Source organism: Petromyzon marinus, chromosome 17 (genome assembly GCF_048934315.1).
Source record: "Petromyzon marinus isolate PM22_M1 ecotype Great Lakes invasive population chromosome 17, UKy_Petmar_22M1.pri1.0, whole genome shotgun sequence".
NCBI classification, from domain to species: Eukaryota; Metazoa; Chordata; class Hyperoartia; order Petromyzontiformes; family Petromyzontidae; genus Petromyzon; species Petromyzon marinus.
This window is the reverse complement of record NC_133683.1, coordinates 20,117,773-20,136,783: the sequence shown is the minus strand read 5'-3', so window position 1 is coordinate 20,136,783 and position 19,011 is coordinate 20,117,773. Positions and strand designations below refer to the sequence as shown.

The following is a 19,011-nucleotide window of genomic DNA, read 5'->3' as shown; positions in this document are numbered from 1 at the left end:
CATTTTCGTAAAACAGTGAGACATGCAAAATACGTATGACACACCAACAATTCCAGAAATCTCTTTCTAATACAATTTCAGACAACCTAAATCTACCGCCATTCTTATTTGACACATTTATATTTAACAAATGTGGATGGATTAAACAGATTATAGTAGCTAAAAAATGTTAATCTGATGCAATGTCTGATATAACAAAAATGTACTGTATCAGCACACGTTTACCTTGGTCTCCTGTGCCACAGAGATGGAATTCAGTTTTACCCTTTGCTTCGGTTTTGATTAATATAAAAGAGATAGGAGAAGTTTGTATTCAAAATCTTCTAAACAAACTATTGTTTGGACCGATATCTCTTTATGCTACGCTCCTGTGTGTAAAATATTTAAAGTCAAACAAAACATGAATGGGTTTTGTGCTTTTTATCTCCTCCGGATGTTACTTCCACAGACATTCCTGCAGTATCTCATCAGCACAGATGGAGGTTATATCTGATGGCTGTGCTGTCAGTCAGGGGCCCAAGCTTGAGAACCAAGCGTTTTAGGCTATGGAGGTCAATTCTATAAGGGCTGACAGCTTTTATATTTTTATTAATGTTTGTGTAAGAAATATTTGCTTAAACGTACAGGTCAACCGTTTTCAACAAAACGTTGGAATGCATCGGTTAAGTATTAATTGTATGGGGACACTCTGAACATTGAGGCCAAGTAATAGCTACCTACTTAATCGCCCAAGGATACTTCACTTCACCGATGATTAAGAATATATCATTGACTGTAATTCACATTTCAGTGTATAGTGTTCAAAGTTGCTCTTTTAAAAAGTAGTTCAGAGGTTATAGGACACACATTTGCAGATTGTATGTTTACCATGCAGTCGTCCATACTCGGAATTAAAATATCAACTGTGGATATTTTTGCAACATTGTTACATAGAGGCAATGAATAAGTTAATGCTGACACAACTCAATGTGCTGGATACTCTTAATACACATACATGGATAAGTATACTTTGTAACATAATTAAACTTTTGATTTAAAGCTTTTGTGACTGCAGGGATTCATATTATTGGTTCTTTCGGTAAAGTGATGTAGAAGGGAAACAATAAAAAAAAATATATTTATTATTTTATATAAAAAATATAGATTTTTATTATTTTATATTTTTATTATTTTATTGTTTCCCTTCTACGTGATTTTACCGAAAGAACCAATAATATAATTAAACTTGTATAATGTAAAGAAAACTAATTTTAAAGCTATGTTCTTAGTTGACATCAACAGGATATTTTTGTATTTTTCTACATAACACAAATAAGGCTTGTCATCAAGTTGGGCACGCTTCGCTCACAATCATATTTAGTTATGTCATATAGCATCTTGAGCAATGTATTCTTTTGCAAGCATATTTCATCAGATGATGTAGGAATAATTTGATAATTCAAGCTGAGTCATGAAAGATACAAGTTGTTTTGGCTAGTCAGTAAGTGCGTTACATAGTGTTTAGCAAAAATCATTGTTGCTTGGACCAGTATTATCCTCAACTTGCTCTCACTAAAATCTGGCAGCAATTCAAAGTAATCATGCCATGCTTGCACACTCCCCGCATGAGACATATTTGTTATGTTAAAATGTACCCTTAGGCTGCACAGAAAGCCAACTAGATGTTCTCATGGTACAACACAGACTCATTAAATTACATTTCTTAATTTTTAAAACGAAGTATTTTTATGATGGAACTAGATGTGAGCATATTTTGTGATTCGATCAATAAATCTATCTTTATTTTACGTGCCAATATCGCCCTAAAAAAAGTAGGCATCAGTGGACGTGACAGCAGTGGCATGGAGTGAAAAAAAACCCCTAACGACCATGGCGACAAACACCGACTGAGCAAAGTCGATCGCAACCACGGGCAAAATAAAGTGCAACCGTGCGCCACGAATAGCATGAGAAAGTAAGTAGTGACTGAAATAAATAAGTAAACTGGGGGTTTTCTTTTCCCCTTCTTAATTGTTTTATTTTATAAGGCAAGTTTGAATAGATTTATTGCACAGGCCAGAGAATTGAGAGACACTCGGCGCATTTTGGACGTCCGGTGGCAGGGTGTTCCAGATTTTGGGGGCTGCGCTCAAGAAGACTCTGCCCCTCCAGCGTCGGGTGAACAATCCTGAACTGGGAAAGTCTTGCCGTTCCCGTGGTACGGAGTGTGGTGCATGTGCCTGAGGATTAGAGGGAGCTGCGGTTTTCCAGGTAGTTGGGGCCAAGCTTTATAGCGTCCGTTGATTATCAATGGAACGCACGACATTGAATAATATCTTCACATTACACGAGACATTGAATACAGTGAATAGATGTCAGTGCCAAAAATTTATTCTTATTGGAATTACGTAATCTTTACGAGTTATCACGGATAAAGTAATAGAAAATGTTTCACCTGATGACGATTGCTTGTGTTGCGATCGAAACGTCGTGATATTGTTATTATTTTTATAAATTGTATTATTTTTTTCTACGTGGCTTTACCGAAAGACCCAAATAATATAATAGAAAAGGTTTAACCCTACAATTCCTTGCATATGCCACTGATGACAAAAGGGCCTACACCAGAGGGAGCGCTGGATATATTTTGGGCTACTCCTTCATGCTGACTAGACTGATGCCACTGTTAACGGAAAGGCCTCCAGAATAGTGGCTGATAGAGAGCTCCAATGGGTCTTTGGCCTACTCTTCTACATTAGCACACCTGCGATTTGCACGGTTGGCTGCATACGGCGTGAAAGTAGTTCAACATACATTAGTCAGACATCTTTTGAAGAAGTGGGTAGACCCAGACTTTTCCCCAGCGCACGTGACCCGCCGACCTGGTCTACCGATTTACGCTGCTGGGTAGACAGAGGCAGAGGCGTTTTATAAACTTGCACTATTGTTGCCCCAGGAGATCGAACCGGTAACCTCTGCATTGCAAGTCCAGTGTGCTGGCCATGACACCAATGCAGCATCCAGCATAACGAGCCTTAACCTTTTTTTGATGTAAAGCTTTCGTGACTGCAGGGATTCATATTCTTGGTTCTTTCGGTAAAGTCACGTAGACTTTACCGCAAGAACCAAGAATATGAACCTTAACCTCTTGTGACACATACATTTATACACTTATTGTATTACAGGTCATGTCGATACACGTGGGGAGCGCGTCAAAGCAATCTGTTATAATTCACGAAATGTCAAGTGCGTACAGACCAGTGTGATAATTTCCTGTCAAATTTGGGGAGAAGTTCCATGTCATTGAGAGCTCCAGCTCTTCACGCTGCACAGTGATGGTCACACTGTGTGCCTCAACGTGCCTTGTGCATATTGCATAGGGCCCGTGGGGACATACATGTCTGGTCTGAATGTGACAAGGACTTCTTGGTGGATGTAATGCCATAAGGAGATATGGGGTGTTGGCCCTAATAATGTACACCATGTTTGAGCTTGCCTGGCTAGGTTTTCTGACAAAATGTGAAATGACATTCTCTTGAATAGTGTGAGGAAAAATAAAAAAATAAATTTCTCACATCAGAAACCTCCCTAAGGGTGTCTGGGGCACTTGCATGTGGAGTGGAGTTTTTTTGGAATGGAATTTATTTTCCTGATAATCCTTGGTAAGGGTAAAAGTGCAGTTCTGCAATTTCTTGCTCACACCATTGCTGGCTGCTGGGCCTCCACGAGAGGGAGCGTAATAATGCCCGTCTAGACAATGTTTGGCCGACGACTCCACACTGATCAGACATCTTAGAAGAGGTCGGAGTACACGCACACTTTACCCAACCACAGACAATTTGCTGACTGACTAACTATGGTGTACCCATGTATAACTGCTGGGTGGACAGAGGCGGTGTGGGAGATTCAGGAAGCTTGCACCATTGTTTCAACTGTCACGCTGGGAAGTGGAACCGGCGACCTCTGGAAGTCGCGTGTGCCAACCATTACACCTTTGAAGCATCCATGATAATCATTGATACATTCTGATGAACACACAAAGCAACATTGCAATAATAACCTTTTTTTATTTATGACGGCCTACAAAGTATGCATTTTACAGAAGTGAGACCGATACAAAATTAACCATCATAGCTGAATACAGTATTGAACAGAAAAGAATGTTATGCTGTGCAAAAATGTTTTTACTTGCATTAAGAAGATATAAATTACTTTTTTTTTCCTATCTACACATGTCCACTAGATCATAACAAAGCATTTGTTTATTTGTAGGACAGAGATGAATGTGTTTAGGTTGTTGTCCTTCTCCTGCACCTCCGATTAGCACTGTTGGCTACGTACGGTGCGGAAGAAGTTAAACATACGTATTGTCTAATAAAAAATAACGAAATTCAGGTTTTGAAAGATACTATATTTACATGACACTTAGCTCAAAGCCCTTATATTACAGCAGCTTCATTATTGGCAAAATGAAGATATTCTGTACAGCTTAGTTAATGTTAATCCAAGCTCAGAATTTGAGGTACTCAATATATTGAGATTGGTTAATTTGCAATGTAGTCATCATAGGTATGGGAACAGCCAAGATGTAAATCTCTGAAGAATTAACATTTGTAACAAATATTGAGAATTGTACCTCTAAAATGTGCGTGAAAGAATTTGCATTGCATTTCACTGTGGAAATTGTGTTCCGAATAAAATAGAACTGATATTTTTTTTGTTACACACGATGTTTAATGACAAATGCTTATGCGACATTTTATTTAACCTAAAAAAATATACTTAATGCAAGTCCAACAAAAATACATAACCATTCAGTAAAATGCAATCAAATTAAATGTTAACTTGGAAATAACGTTAATTGAATGACAAGATATTTCTTTGTTCCATGGTCATTACAAATACAGCTCCATAAAGGACTAAGTGTTAAAACATTTCAATAAATAACATATTTACAATCTCATTCCGTAAAAAATGAAATTAGCATTAACTCTCATACTTTGCCACGATGTGACCCAATGAAAGGTCTCTTGTCTTTATAAAAAAAGGCGGAAAATAAATAATCTAATACAGTAATTTAACAAATAACAAAAAAGACCTTTTTTCTATCTACAAACAATCGCATCTTCCCACATGTTCATATAGTTTATTTTCATACCTACACTATGTACTGGTTTGAAAGCTTCTATAAGAGTTTACTGAAATATCAAGCAAGATTCCTTCCAAACGAAGGCATTTCGGAAAGCACCGCGCGAGTTTAACCAGTACTTTGCTTTAATTTAACAAAACCATAGTTGCCCATAGCGTACCATTACAAATACATGTTACCCTACATAACCAACATGAGACTTTGCTGTGCGTGAATACTGGTATTAATGCATAACCATTCTCGCAGGAGCGTACTTCTGTTGTGTGCATTAACTAGTGGAGTACAAAAGTGTTTGGAAGCCTTTCAATTTTGACCGGATGTCTCATCATTTGGTACGTTTTTAGGTGTAACGCGTTTTCTTTTTCCTTAGACGTGCCGACTTTTGTTAATGTTACGAGGGCACTTCTTACATAAATCGTACTTTAAAAAAATAAATATCTACATTGACTTTTAATACCTTAAAATACTACGATAATACAATTGTGCTAAACTGCTGTGCATAGGCTTGATACTGAAACATTTTCATCAACGTATGCACACAATTGTGTTTCACAAACTATCTGTCGAAAAAGCCTTTGGAAATTCTCACTTTCAAGTGTCTACACTTGTGCATTTCACCCATGATCGATAAATATATGTTTATAGTTATTGATTCGTTATATCAACATGGACTTTGATAAAACAGAGCAATTGGGAAGTTTTTGTTATCCTCAACGCTATACTGTGAGGTTATGGTAGAATCGCAAAAATGTATTGGAATAGTTTTGAAAAAAACTTGGGGCAGGTGCCAAAGCTGAGGCAGAATCTCTTAAGAAGACGTTTTTTTTCTCTCTCCAAGAAATGCAGCTTCTTGTCGGAGATAGATGTTTATTTCCGGAGCACTGTAGACATTTTATAAATCTGCAAAGAAAAAAATGGACGAATAAGAATTAAGTTAGACATCACATTCCCAGTTGGAGACCAGTAATTGTCTTGGCTTTTGTAATGTAAATGTAAAAAAAATATTGGAAACCGTCCAGTGCTCGCATGTCTTACCTCGACATTCATACTTGAGATCTGAAAAGTACACCATCTCTTGGGAAAAGACAAACATTCCAAGACGACCGCCAGCATATGTTTTGTCGTAGATGGGTCCCGAATCGGCCATGATCTTCTTTCCTTCGTACATCACAACTCTGGAACGGAAAAAAATATAAACATAAACAAAGGCACCAAATGTCAGTTTTCTATAATGTGCATAAATAATATGGTCACTTCAACAGCTGAGGCTGGTAAATTACTATTTTGTAAATGTGTACAAGTGTTGTCACTTTTATATCACATCATGGTCTTAATATTTTAACGTGATTTCTCTCAGTGAATTTTACCGAATGAAGCCAGTCTTTGGCCGGTGTGTGAGTTGCCATCTGTAAGCAGTGAAATCCTTCCACCCGATCACCTTGGGGTCATGCCACAGCAGACGAACCTACAAACGAGGGAAGGGATTGACAATGAAAAAAGGAAAGTTTTAAAGCACGTGAAATGCTTTTACTTTTATCAAGCTTGTACTTTTATGAATTCTGGATAATTACTATTCATGTTCATATTGTCATATTGCATTGCACATTGACAAGAAGGGAGCCCTAAAAATGCATGCAATTTTAATGATACAGACTCAAATGCTACATATGACAAGCCTACAGCTTTATTATAAAAAAAACTTACAAGACAACAACTTGTTAACATTTTGGAAAGAGAATGACGAAGAGCCTTGTACTCTACAAGACTAACTTATTAGAAAACTCGCTGATTAGTCGCTGCAATTTCCAACGAGCCTTCTTAACTTCCACTTCACCCAAACATTTGAATCATTAAATCCACCAGCTGCTTTATTAACAATGCACAATGTATATATATATATGAATCCCACAAGCCAGTGCTAAGTATGAACAAATGGACAAATATATGCGTGTCTTTTCTATGAACATACCTGCCCAGGGGTGTTTCCAGTGTGCCACAGGGCGTTGCGCAGATGCTCGCCGGGACCGGTCGTGGAGTTGACCACCTTGATTTGCAGCCCGGCATAGCCCTGGGCGCGCGTGGGCGTGTTCTGCCAGTATGTCTGCGTGATCTGCTTCCACATGACCACGTAGAAGCGCGCGCTGGACTGGTAGCCGAAGACGAAGCCGGCGTAGTCGTCGTCCCGCTCCGTGTTGATGAAGAAGGTGCCGCTGAAGTCCACCGAATTGAACTCGTCGTAGCCTGCGAGTCGAGAACACGTGTGTGTTTTTTGTTCAATACGGGCGTCTCGCAAAAAGAAAACAGCCGACTTCATTCGGGATCACCCGTTTGCCTCTTTCATCCTGGGTTTCTCACATTTGACAAGGACTTGGTCTACCAGACTGACTGTTTTGGCTCGCCATCGAACAACGACGGTCACTGCATCGCACGCTTTCAGATGATCTTCTGCGGCCATCTGGAATGCTCTTCTTTTTGATATGAGGACGCCACTGGAGCTACGCACTTAAAACAAAATCTGGATTGAAAACGAATTTAGAACTGCTTTTTGTGTTTAGTTTGTTGTCCTCCTGCACCTCTGATTAGCACGGTTGGCTACGTACGGTGCAAAAGAAGTTCAACATACATGCTGTGATTCCAGCACCACACTGCAGATCACATTGCTGCCCTTTCTGCTACGTTCCGCATGCTGTTCGACCGTTACTACGTAGAAGGTACATTTTCATTTTAAATGTAAACTATCGTATCCCATTGCCATCCAAAGTATTGTTGGAACAAAATTTCACACGAGGATGATAATTACTGGCTTAATTTCTCACTGAAATATTTTCCGGGTTTGCCGGTAAACTGGAGCAGGTAGTCACGGCGAGAGGTATTCTGGATATGGAAATATTTTCTGCGTCACCGACCCGTTTGAAATTTAACCACCCCCCCCCCCTCCCTCCCTCAACGATTTACGCTGTTGTTAATCACAGCGCAAGGAAGGAGCTGCCCCGTGCCGGTGACTTTGCAGGCACTCACCGATAGCGAGACCTGGATCGCAGTTGACGGTTTGCACCAGCTCCTTGCCCTGGTGCCTCACCACCCAGTTGGGGTCGATCTGGGCCGTTCCCTTCGGGTCGAGCGGCACCATCTGGAACTTGCGGAAGTCCGTGAAGGTGATGCCAGAGTTCTCGGGGCACACGTCGTCAATGTCCAGAACGGTGTCGTTGTCAAAGTCGTACTTGCACGCATCGCCACGGCCATTGCCTGGACCGACAGAGAGAGAGAGAACACGAGGCAGTTGGTGTTTGAGAAAGCTTCCACAAATTACCGTATTATAAATATTATAAACTCATTTAGGTAGCTACTGCTTAATTACCAAAAGTGAATGTTTTCCAAATATATAAATGTCCATTTTACATATATACTGGTGGGCAGATGTTTGGCAAGCCATATCGGTGGCTATAGAGAGCTTAGAAGCCATAGTGGTCTGCTTAAATTGACAAATTCTACTCAAGCTGTGTTGTATACAAACCACAATCTCTACATACATATCGCCTTTTCATAATCAGCTTAACCCATCATTGAATAGACAATATATTTCATTGAATAAACAATATATTTGATATTTTTTTTGTTTCCCTTCTACGTGACTTTACCGAAAGAACCAAGAATATGAATCCCTGCAGTCACGAAAGCTTTAAATCAAAATTTTATGGCAATGTAGTAAAGCAGGAGGATACGCAACCTTATTTAACCTTATTTACACGATGAAGAAAATAAAATGACACGTTAGGAGCCTGGACAGGATCCAGGACTTGGCAATGCAACAAATACTTGGCAGGAAAAAAGGAATAGAGGAACACGGAAACCCAGGCGGAGATCTGCAGCTGTAAAACGATCCAGAAAAAAAGGGATTGAGATCGAAATAAGCAGGGACACTGGCTCAAGAAGGAAGATCCACAGGGCAAATTTGTTCAGCCCCCAACGCCCGCCAATGAGCTAAACTAAACTATACTAAAGTATTTATATTTTACCAGGTAAGGCCCACTGAGCTATATAGCTCTTTTTAAGATGCAACCTGGACACATTATAGCTCAGCTAAGTGGCTCCGCGTGTGGAAAGTTAGTGCAGTCAAATACTCTAAACACACATTTACAAAATGTTGAGGAAAACATCGGAGGACCCGGAGAAAAATCCACGCGACCACGGGGAGAACATGCAAACTCCAAATATACAGCAGGCATCAGGGTTGGGATCGAACCCGCAACCTCCATGTATATCAGGCAAGGCAATTCACATCTCACCACGTGGTGCCCTCTGACGAAAGTGTCAGGTTACGATTGTGACAATTGGTGTCAGGTTACGATTGTGACAATTGGTGCATCGCCAAGCGATTCGTCCATCTGCAGGGGCGACATCGGCGGCGCTCACCATCAGAGTCGAGCTGGTCGGGGTTGGCCACGAGGCGGCAGTTGTCCTTGTCGTCGGGAATGCCATCATTGTCGTCGTCGTGGTCGCAGGCGTCCCCTTTGCCGTCGCCGTCGTGGTCGGCCTGGTTCGAGTTGGGGATGTACGGGCAGTTGTCCAGGTTGTTCTGGTGGCCGTCCTCGTCGATGTCCTCGTTGCTGTCGCACGTGTCGCCCACCAGGTCCGAGTCGGCGTCGGCCTGGGGTCACGGGGGCGATGGGGCAGGGTGAGGGGAGGGAAACGTTGGCGTTCATGATCAAAACGGTGGCCTAAAATCTGAATTTGCGAACTAATGCAAAGTCGATAAATTAATGAAAAGGTACGGTTTAATATAATAATTACTTTGATGGTGCATTGTCTTTGAGCTGTGTACGCCTTCTGGCGTCATCTGGTCGAGCACCAATTGGGTCGAGGCTCAAAAGAAAGCCGTCTCTTGGTGTGGACCAATCAGTTTCAAGGACAATGCATATATTATCATAGTATGTTTTTTGTTTGCATTTTGACTGCAGGTATTGTGGTTAATGCAGACATGAATCCTTGTAAAAAGGTTTCAGTTTTATTGCCAGAAAAAAGTGTAAAAACCCTATTATTACATTTTGGTACTGGCAAAGGAGGTCTAATGATATGATGAAGGTACGGTTTGTTTAAGAGTAAAATTACATGTGATCCATTGACCACAAGGTTGCTTTAGCAGCAGATTCAACTGCAGTGTGCCAATATCGTCATGATTATCCATGATCAATCCACGACTGGATTAAAGCCTCACCAAGGTCATCTCCCAGCAGTGGGTTGACAAATCGTCTGTGCGGAATACACGTAGCTACCAGGCAATGAACCGAGAGATGTGTTCACCTGGTCTGGGTTGTGTTGTAGAGGGCAGTTGTCGCACTGGTCACCCACTCCATCAAGGTCAGTGTCGCGCTGGTCGGCATTGTACACGTAGGGGCAGTTGTCGATTTCATTCAGAACGTCTGGAAGGAAGAGTGATTGATCATTTAAGTTATTAAGCATCATTTGAAACTTCTATTGTCACCCATTTCAGATACTCTGAAATGTACAATCAGTGGAAAACACATGTCTGCTTTAAGCACTTTGCGTGATTGTGTGTGACGTAAGCATACTGAGTAACACAGCGTATGAAATGTCAGTAAAAGTGGAATTTGACTCATCTACGAGGTTTTACAATGCAGTAATGGCATGCTCAGACACGGAGTGATCAGTGATCGCCTTCAGCAAACTCCCGCACCCAGCTATGCCGTGACACTTGATGCGTGCCTTTTTTTTAAATCCCGCCTGAAAGAAAACCCCATTCCCGTGTATGTGGGCGCCCCGTGAAAAATAATTACACCCCCTCCCCCCCCACCTCCCCACCGCCAATTGCGTGTTGAGAGAGCGTGAAGTCGTAAAAGTGTCGCTTTCGTAATTTGTCGGTTGCAGGCGAACACGGCGGAGATTTACGTGCCGTTGCTTAGTGCGCCCCCCCCCCCCCCCATATCAAAATATCCGCGGGCCGAGAGCGTGAGGCCACGGGGAAGTCGCCGCCACTTTACCGTCGCCATCGATGTCCGGTGAGCAGGCGTCGCCGGTGCCGTTGCCGTCCGTGTCGGCCTGGTCCGTGTTGTGGTCGTAGGGGCAGTTGTCACAGCGGTCGCCAACGTTGTCCCTGTCGTAGTCGTATTGCCGTGGGTTGAACACCATGGGGCAGTTGTCCTGCGGCAGAGCGAGCGACTCGGGCGTTAATGAGTGGAACGGCCGCTGTGCAGAAGACGGCCGCCAGCCAGTGACCTCGCTTGGCGAAAGGTTACTTTGAGTTCACGGCCGCATTGTGTTAAAGCTGCCTATGGTGTTAATTACAAGATGGTTATAAAGAATAATAACGGAGTGGCAGCCAAGGAATGGAATGCGTCTGCCTGTACGGCTGCCGAGGAGATGGAGTGATGAAATCAGCTCGTGCGCAGATGTTAGGTAGATCGTTGCATCTCGGGATGGTGAGACATGGTGGCGGCTTGGCAAGGCTTTTGTCCAGCAGTGGATTGAGCTACGTTGTTGTTGGTGGCAATACTTATTGACTGTTGTGCTGCATGTTTTTTTTTTTTAACTCTGGATGTGCGTGGACAGGACAGCCGAGCTGAGTTCATCACAAGGACTTATATCAAGAGCGCTTACCCCATCGTCGGTAATCCCATCGTTATCATCGTCATCATCACAAGCATCTCCAACGCCATCCTTGTCGTAGTCCTCTTGGCCAGAGTTGGGTAGGTTGGGACAGTTGTCCTGTTGGCAAAAAAAGTTTATTTAGTTGCCGGCAAATATAAGCAAGAAAGTCCATTCTGTGTCTCAACATTTTTGTTTAATATGTCATCCCATCGGATCTCAAGGCCTCTCTTATCAAGCAGCATTTGGCGAAAGCAAGCAAATTCTGGATCAGTTTTGACCTTCTGGGTCTCGATCAGCAGAGGTAGCCTTTGTTAAACAAATGCTGCTGGGCTACTAGGTGGTATTGGCAAGATCACTCCAGGTCAGGTTGCAAAAAATATATGTCTACATAGATAATATTCAGTTCAGCCAATGATTGATTCAAAACTCCAATTCAATAGATTATTGCATTGCCCCCATCAAATTGAATGCTTACGCTGTTAAATAAAATGTCTTGTGTGGATTTAAAAGTTCTCATTAATATTGTGTTTTACTGCAGTAATTGAAAGACCACAGCATTTGAGATATTTATGTCCCCGTGAAATTAACAACGGCAGTTTGTCATATATTGTAATCATGTATACCGTCAAGTGGTGTTGATGGGTGCAATAATGTTTTATGCAGCTCAGCATGTTTGCACTTGACGATATTAGGCTGCACATGTTCTAACCTCTGCCAAGCATCAAGCAGGTCTGATCTGGACCTAGGTGCAGACAGGGAGGTCGTAAGCCTGAAATTATAGCTTATTTCAAGGCAGTTTCACCCACATTCCATGCGTGCCTTGGGCTCCTTGTGTACAATGTGCTTGCCTGCTTCAGGAACTCCCTGCGGACAGCACCAATGAGGGCACTAAAAGCCAGAAACTGGACTCTCAGGGCTGAGTGGTTGCCAGATTACAGCGGCAGAGAGCGCTTTTCATCGCTCAGCTACTTGCCTATTAGCATAATGTATTTGTCCGGTAGTTAAAGAGTCAAATCTGCCTATCAATAGCATCTTAAAGGTAAAGGTGCAGGCCTGCAATTGCTTGCTGATGCCACTGCTAATAGAATGACCTTCACAAGAGGGAGCGCGAGAGAGCCCCTTTAGAGTGTATTTGGCCTAGTCGTTTACGACCATTATGGTGTACTTGTTGAACCGTTAATTTTAACGGTTCATCAAACTTTATGCTTTATGTCATAAAGCCCTACTTTGGTTAACTATCATGTTTTTTAATTAAAACAAAATACTATCGTGTGTAAGTATGTAAAACTTCTTTCACACCGTACATAGCCAATCGTATTAATTGGAGGTGCGGGAAATGTTTATAACTCAACCCTAATTGTAATCTGATTTTAATTGTAATTACATTGGGTTTTTTAACGTTGGATTTGGCTGAAGTACACCATCTTTTCCATATCTTCAATCTCATAATTATTTTGGGACATTTTTTTCAAAACCGTATATTTTTTTATTATTTCATACAGACAAATAAGCAAGCCTCGAAACAAGACAGCTGGATCTGTTCTGATAATTAATTTTGTCTGTTATCCATATCGCAGTGCCAAATATCTCTTTAACACACTACCACACTGAGGTCATGTTTCAAAAAGACACCACCAAATTCCACCGTTATTTAACAGGCTGACTTTTATAGCTTGCTTCGGAGGTTAAGCCACCTTTTAATTGTGTAAGAAAGAAACCACCCATCCTTTTCCCTTTGTGTTTAAAGAGAGAGTGGATCACACAATAGTTTGATTTCTGTGGTGAGCGCAATATTATTTTAAGTGTTTGCTTTCTTTAAAATGTTTATCAAATAAATTAATAGGGTGTACGTACAAGTTAATGAGCCTGTATGAACAATGTTTCCTTGAAAATTAGGCCAATTTTTTCACATATATACAACAGATAACATGTGAGAAAATTATCTTATCATTCTTGAAATCACGCATTATTCGTTTAACAGGGCTTTGTATAACGTAGCTTCACTTTATTTTTTATATAGTTGTTTTTTTTTAACCTTTGTGCTGCCCAACACTAACAAATCGTTATTATCAACCTTAATCTTAACCGGCTTAATCCGGACCGCCCAGGAATTCAATCACAGAGATCCATTTATTACATTCTTTGAGCAACAGGGAGCCCAATTCCAAAAGAAAACATTACAGTAGCGTTTGGCAGCGAGCTGCGCTGCCGCCACAAATGTTGATGCACATTAAAGAGCTGTATCGCGTTACCCCTCGGCCAGAGGCAGTGGCGGGGCGCTCGCTCGCTCGCTGCTCTCTCGGCACCCGGTCCAGCGCGAATGAAACATGTGTTGGGGCCTCAAAAGGCATTTAGCGACTATTTCATTTCGTACGTCTGTTACGTGAGATGCGGGAGGGTTACACAAGAGTGGCTGGATGGGATCGGATCGGAGGCGGGGTGGGTGGGGGATGCGAAGATGCCGCTTTTGATGAGCCGCCAAAGTCTCTCGCCGAGCTGCATGAGAAAGTGGCCCCGTCCCATCTGCAACTCGCGATGGGTGATGAAAGTGCGGCCACCTAAAGTGGCTGCCCCATCAACAGGACAAATGCTTACTCTGAAAGGTGTTTTCTTCCCCTCCACTAGACTTCAAACAGCTCGCTACTTGCAATTTTTTTTGGACTTCAAAAGGGACGGATATTTTTACTTGACGATTTTCGCTTGGCTTTGTCCTTACGATAAATTGAATCAAAATGTGCCCGAGATGAATGAGCTGCTCATTTTTTTTTCTGCTGACCGACTTCATTATTTATGACTCGCATTTATAGCTTTCATTACTGTTATGCGTGTAGTTGTACAATTGCTTTTGGTCAATTTCCCATGGAACACACAATTTTATAATGTCATACGCAGGGCCATTCATGGCGTTGGTGGTAGTGTGTTATGGTAAGAGGTCAAACCAAATGCTAAACAATAACAATTTTATTTCCAGGAACTCGCAAAGGTGTCCAAATGTTAAAGTTCACCTTCCTGTCCTGCTGCCACCTACCTACATTGCCATGTGGCCCCATTTCACCAGTCGGACCACACTCCCCAAAATCAGCGTTCCTTAAGCTTTCGCATATACACACACACACACACCGTGTGTGTGTGTGTATAAATAAGCATCGTTCTGGTTTTTGGCAGTTTAGCCTGTAGGGGACTGCAACCTCCTCGGCACAGCGGGCGGGGTTTCAACGACGTCGCGCTCCGCAAAGCGCGGCAGCCCCCCGGAGCGCCGCTGTGTGCGCTGGGGGTGGAGAAGCGGCGCCGTACCTTGACGCAGTGGTAGGTGGTGTTGTCCAAACAGACGAGGTCCTTGTTGGGCCAGCCGTCCAAGTCGGTGTCCTCGCCGCAGATGACGCCGTTGCCCGCGTAGCCAGGGTTGCACTCGCACTTGTACATGGGGTCGCGCTGGTGGCCCAGGTAGACGCACTTGGAGTTCTTGTGGCACTTGTGGGTGCCGTCCTTGCACGGGTTCTGCGGCTCGCACACCTGAGGAAGTCCAGTGGGGGTGATGGTTAGGGTTGCATTCCGCTCGCAGGTTATCCGCTGTTCACCGACCGGTATTTAGGCGTGCATCGATTCACCACCTTCCAGCGACCGTCTCGTTGTTCTTTCCTCTTGTTACATTGTTTATTGGTTTTTTTTTCAGTCTCGTTTGTTCGATCGTTCCCTGAAATTAGCCTAAATGTAACATGGCCATATAACTTTCACGTAATTCGCACAGGTTTGTAAAATAATACTTTCTCAGGCGCATTATTCAATGTCGTGAGCGTAAGAACTAATTGTAATTCATGAATCTATTGATGCATCGTTGCATACGGTGTGCGGGAAGGGCAGGAGAGGGAAAGTGTAAACACCGCAAGGTGGAACAAGCTTGTTTCCTGACGCAATTAAACCTGCAGCCTTTTGGCATGCATTGTCGGTGGGTGGTGTAATTCACAGGGGATTTGCATAATCGTCTGCAGAATAATGTCGGCCATTGTAGTATAGCGGTTAAGGCACATTTATATATTTATTTACCTGCTTAGAAAGCTTGGCATCTTCGAGCCCGATCCCGTACGGCAGGTTGCCCGAGAACCGCGGGGGGCACGGCATGCAGCGAAAACCCGGGGCCTCGTTAACGCAGCGGTCATCGCGGAAGCACATTCCGGACACCACCTCGCACTGCCAGACAAAAACAACATTCTGGTTACACAAGGCGCAAAGGTTTCCGTCCGAGTGTGCGATTACGTTCGATTTGCAGCCGGCAAACTACAGTCGTACTCGACGTGAATATGTGTATATGTATGTACAGAAAACATGTCGATGCAAATCTTTATGGATGTTAACTAACATTTGAATGGAATAGTTAATTAAGCCAGTCACCTCGTTGATGTCAGAGCACTCGATCCCATTTCCTTGATAGCCTTTGGGACAAGCCCCACACTTCCACGTGCCATCTGCAAAACTGTTGCACTTTGCTCCAGCAAAGCAAGGGTTGGATAAGCACCCGTCTGGGGAAACAAAACAGATGTCTTGCAGTCTGTTTCCATACGTCAGCTGTGCTACGGCAATAATGCGACGGAATGTTTCATTGTATTTTTCTGAAAACGGATTGATGTACCACGCCTTGAACCGTTGGCATATTTCCTCGCTTAACAAATTGTAGCCTCTCGCAAGGTAATTTGTAATTCATTATGTTGACGTGTTCTGATCTTTTTTTTAACACGTAGGCTTTCGCGACCAGTATTGTTAATAATAAAGGTGTTTGGGTTAGATTGCGTCATTACACATTTATAATAACGCGATTTAACCCAAAAAACCTTTATGATGAAGTGTTCGGATCTTGCCAAACGTGGTGATGTTTGATTTTGTGCCTGATTCCTTTTCCATTGGAAACCTATCATAAACATGCAATGATTATATAATCAGCAATGCCATGTGCAATAAACATTTGGATGAATAACTGAGGCAACTCAGAGATGAATTGGTAGTCATGGTGGCACCTGGGGAGCCGCATCAATTGGGAAATCTTTCCTTGTCGTTAGTTGCAATTGAACGAATAAACAAAGTGAATAACAAATGAACGAGTGGATGGACGACGGATGAATGGGTCGAGAGCCGTACCAACGGGGCAAGGTTTCTTGTTGCAGATCTCGGTCTCGCGGTCTGACCCCAGGCAGTCCTTGCCGTTGTACTGCGGCTTGGGATTGTTACAGAGGCGCGCCCGCTCACGGAGGGCCCCGCCGCACGTCACGGGGCAGGCCGACCATGGAGACCAAGGCCCGTACTGCCCATCCACTGTGGGTGGAGTGAGAGGAGAGTTAGAGATAGGGGGGTTGAATAAACAACGAGTAACAATCTTGCATGGGCATGGGTTACGTTAAAACGCTTTCTCGAGAAATGTTTGTTCTCGGAAGTATCTAAGTCGCGGTATGGATGTCTTTCAGGGCAAAATGGGTTTCCTTATTTGCAAGCGTGCTTTTGTTTTGCTCTGGTTTGTGTCTCGAAGTTTTGGGCAACCCTTTGATCAATTTGGCCGGTATACAAAAAGGTAAGCCGCTAACAGCAACACGACTTTCTATTGTGGTTTTGTTCGCATTGAACCATCTCTCCGAGAGTTACAGGAATCCCCTGTTACAGGCAGACAAAACGCATTAACTTTCTTCAACCTTGGTTGAAAAGCATTCAAGAAAAAAAACCACGGAGGAACCTCCATTGCATTTCAATTTGCGCGCTTGAGACAAGACTCCTCCCCCAGAACGTGCAGATAATTTACGAGGCCCCCAAGAGAAGGATTGAGTGTCCCTATGAAACCCCGTTATGAAGTGCCGTTGAGTGTGTGCGAGTTTGTCCTGACATTCTAAACCCCGCTTGTAATGTTTATAAAAGCTATTAACGGTTCATTGTAGCTCAGGCCTTTAAGGGCCTCCGCACCTAATCACGACGAACGTGAGACAGAGAAACCTGCCTTGTCTCGGCCAAAGATTACGCGTGTTCTCATTGAAAACACATGCTCACGTCGTGTTCAATCGTGCACCATTTCACAGCAGGGGTGGACTAAGCAGAGCACTGGAAGTTGTAATTACGTGTATTACCACAGCATTTAAGGAAAGAGTCACATGTTTGTGAAAGGGGACATTGTGTGAACAACAGTTACGTGCTGTCGTAAAGCATTGTGGGTAACAGAGTGAACGAGCAGGCTTTCCGTTATATACGCAGTATCTCCAATTAAAAATAAAATGTGTTTTTATTCCATTAGCCTGTGAACCTTCTGGACCAATATTTTACAGCAGCATTTGTTTAAGCTTGACAACTGTGGACCAGTTTCAACCTCCTTGGTCTAGTTAGCAGAGTCAGGCTTGCTTCAACAAAGGCTACTGGATAACATTGGAAAGCCTGTAGACTGATTGACACCTTATGCTGCACAAGGACAGCTGCTACTGGGGGTCCCCTTGGGCTAGACAGCAGCAGGGAATTAAAATGGATCACGTGCACCCTCCAGATGCAAATCCTTACTGTCGCTTAAAACGAGTGTGATATGGTCAATGCTGTGGGCTTTCAGATGGATGGATGTTGAACTTCTTTCACACCGTACATAACCAACCGTGCTAATAGGAGGTGCGGGGTAAGGACAACAAACTAAACACTAAAGGCAGTTCTAAAGAAATTAGTTTTCAATGCAGATGATTTAAAAGTGCAGAGCTTCAGTGGATTCCTAATATCGGAAGGAAGAGTGTTCCAGACGGCCGCAGAAGCGCATCTGGAAGCGCGCGATGCGGTGACCGTCTTTGTTCGACGGCTAGCCAAAACCCGCTGCTGCTGCTGCTGCGAGGATGACCGGAGTTTTGTTGCGATGGCTTACGCTGCTTTACGAGATCGACAAGGTGTCGCGGTTCGTTTGTGGGGAGCACTTTGTGCGTCACGAGGAGAACAAACTAAACAACAACAACAACAAGCAGATAACGGCGGCTCCAAGGCCGTTGGCCAGGAGACGCCGGCTCGGCACGCTCACCGGGGCAGGGCTCCATCTCGCACTTCTGGTTCTCGCGGCCCGAGCCGTCGCACTCGTCGCCGCCCATCTGCGGCACGGGCGAGTTGCAGAGGCGGATGCGCGTGTTCACTCCCGCGCCGCACGTCACCGAGCACGACGACCAGGGCGACCAGAAGCTCCAGCCGCCGTCCTGACGGACTGCAAACGAACAAACAGCGAGCGGCACACGCTCCCAGTCAGTGCCCACTCCGTGTTCCTCTCATTATCACCGTCGTCGGCA

The 19,011-nt window shown here is 43.4% G+C and overlaps 1 protein-coding gene across 2 annotated transcripts in view; it reads right to left on the bottom strand.

The window, feature by feature from the left end:
- Positions 1-4,026: 4,026 nt before the first annotated feature.
- THBS1 (thrombospondin 1) overlaps positions 4,027-19,011 on the bottom strand; it is a 28,109-nt gene continuing 13,124 nt past the window's right edge. Inside the window, exons 9-23 of one of the 2 annotated variants that reach the window (XM_076067714.1) lie at positions 18,753-18,929; positions 16,865-17,038; positions 16,124-16,251; positions 15,779-15,922; positions 15,029-15,247; positions 11,744-11,851; positions 11,128-11,287; positions 10,430-10,548; positions 9,542-9,776; positions 8,147-8,374; positions 7,098-7,369; positions 6,496-6,593; positions 6,164-6,303; positions 6,003-6,028; positions 4,027-5,960 (exon numbers count right to left, since the gene is read on the bottom strand). In XM_076067714.1, coding sequence (XP_075923829.1) covers positions 6,021-6,028; positions 6,164-6,303; positions 6,496-6,593; positions 7,098-7,369; positions 8,147-8,374; positions 9,542-9,776; positions 10,430-10,548; positions 11,128-11,287; positions 11,744-11,851; positions 15,029-15,247; positions 15,779-15,922; positions 16,124-16,251; positions 16,865-17,038; positions 18,753-18,929 — 2,210 coding nt within the window. In that variant the 3' untranslated portion in view covers positions 4,027-5,960; positions 6,003-6,020. Of the gene's footprint in view, positions 6,029-6,163; positions 6,304-6,495; positions 6,594-7,097; positions 7,370-8,146; positions 8,375-9,541; positions 9,777-10,429; positions 10,549-11,127; positions 11,288-11,743; positions 11,852-15,028; positions 15,248-15,778; positions 15,923-16,123; positions 16,252-16,864; positions 17,039-18,752; positions 18,930-19,011 lie in introns of both variants that reach the window. The other variant, XM_032955840.2, reaches the window with a different exon arrangement.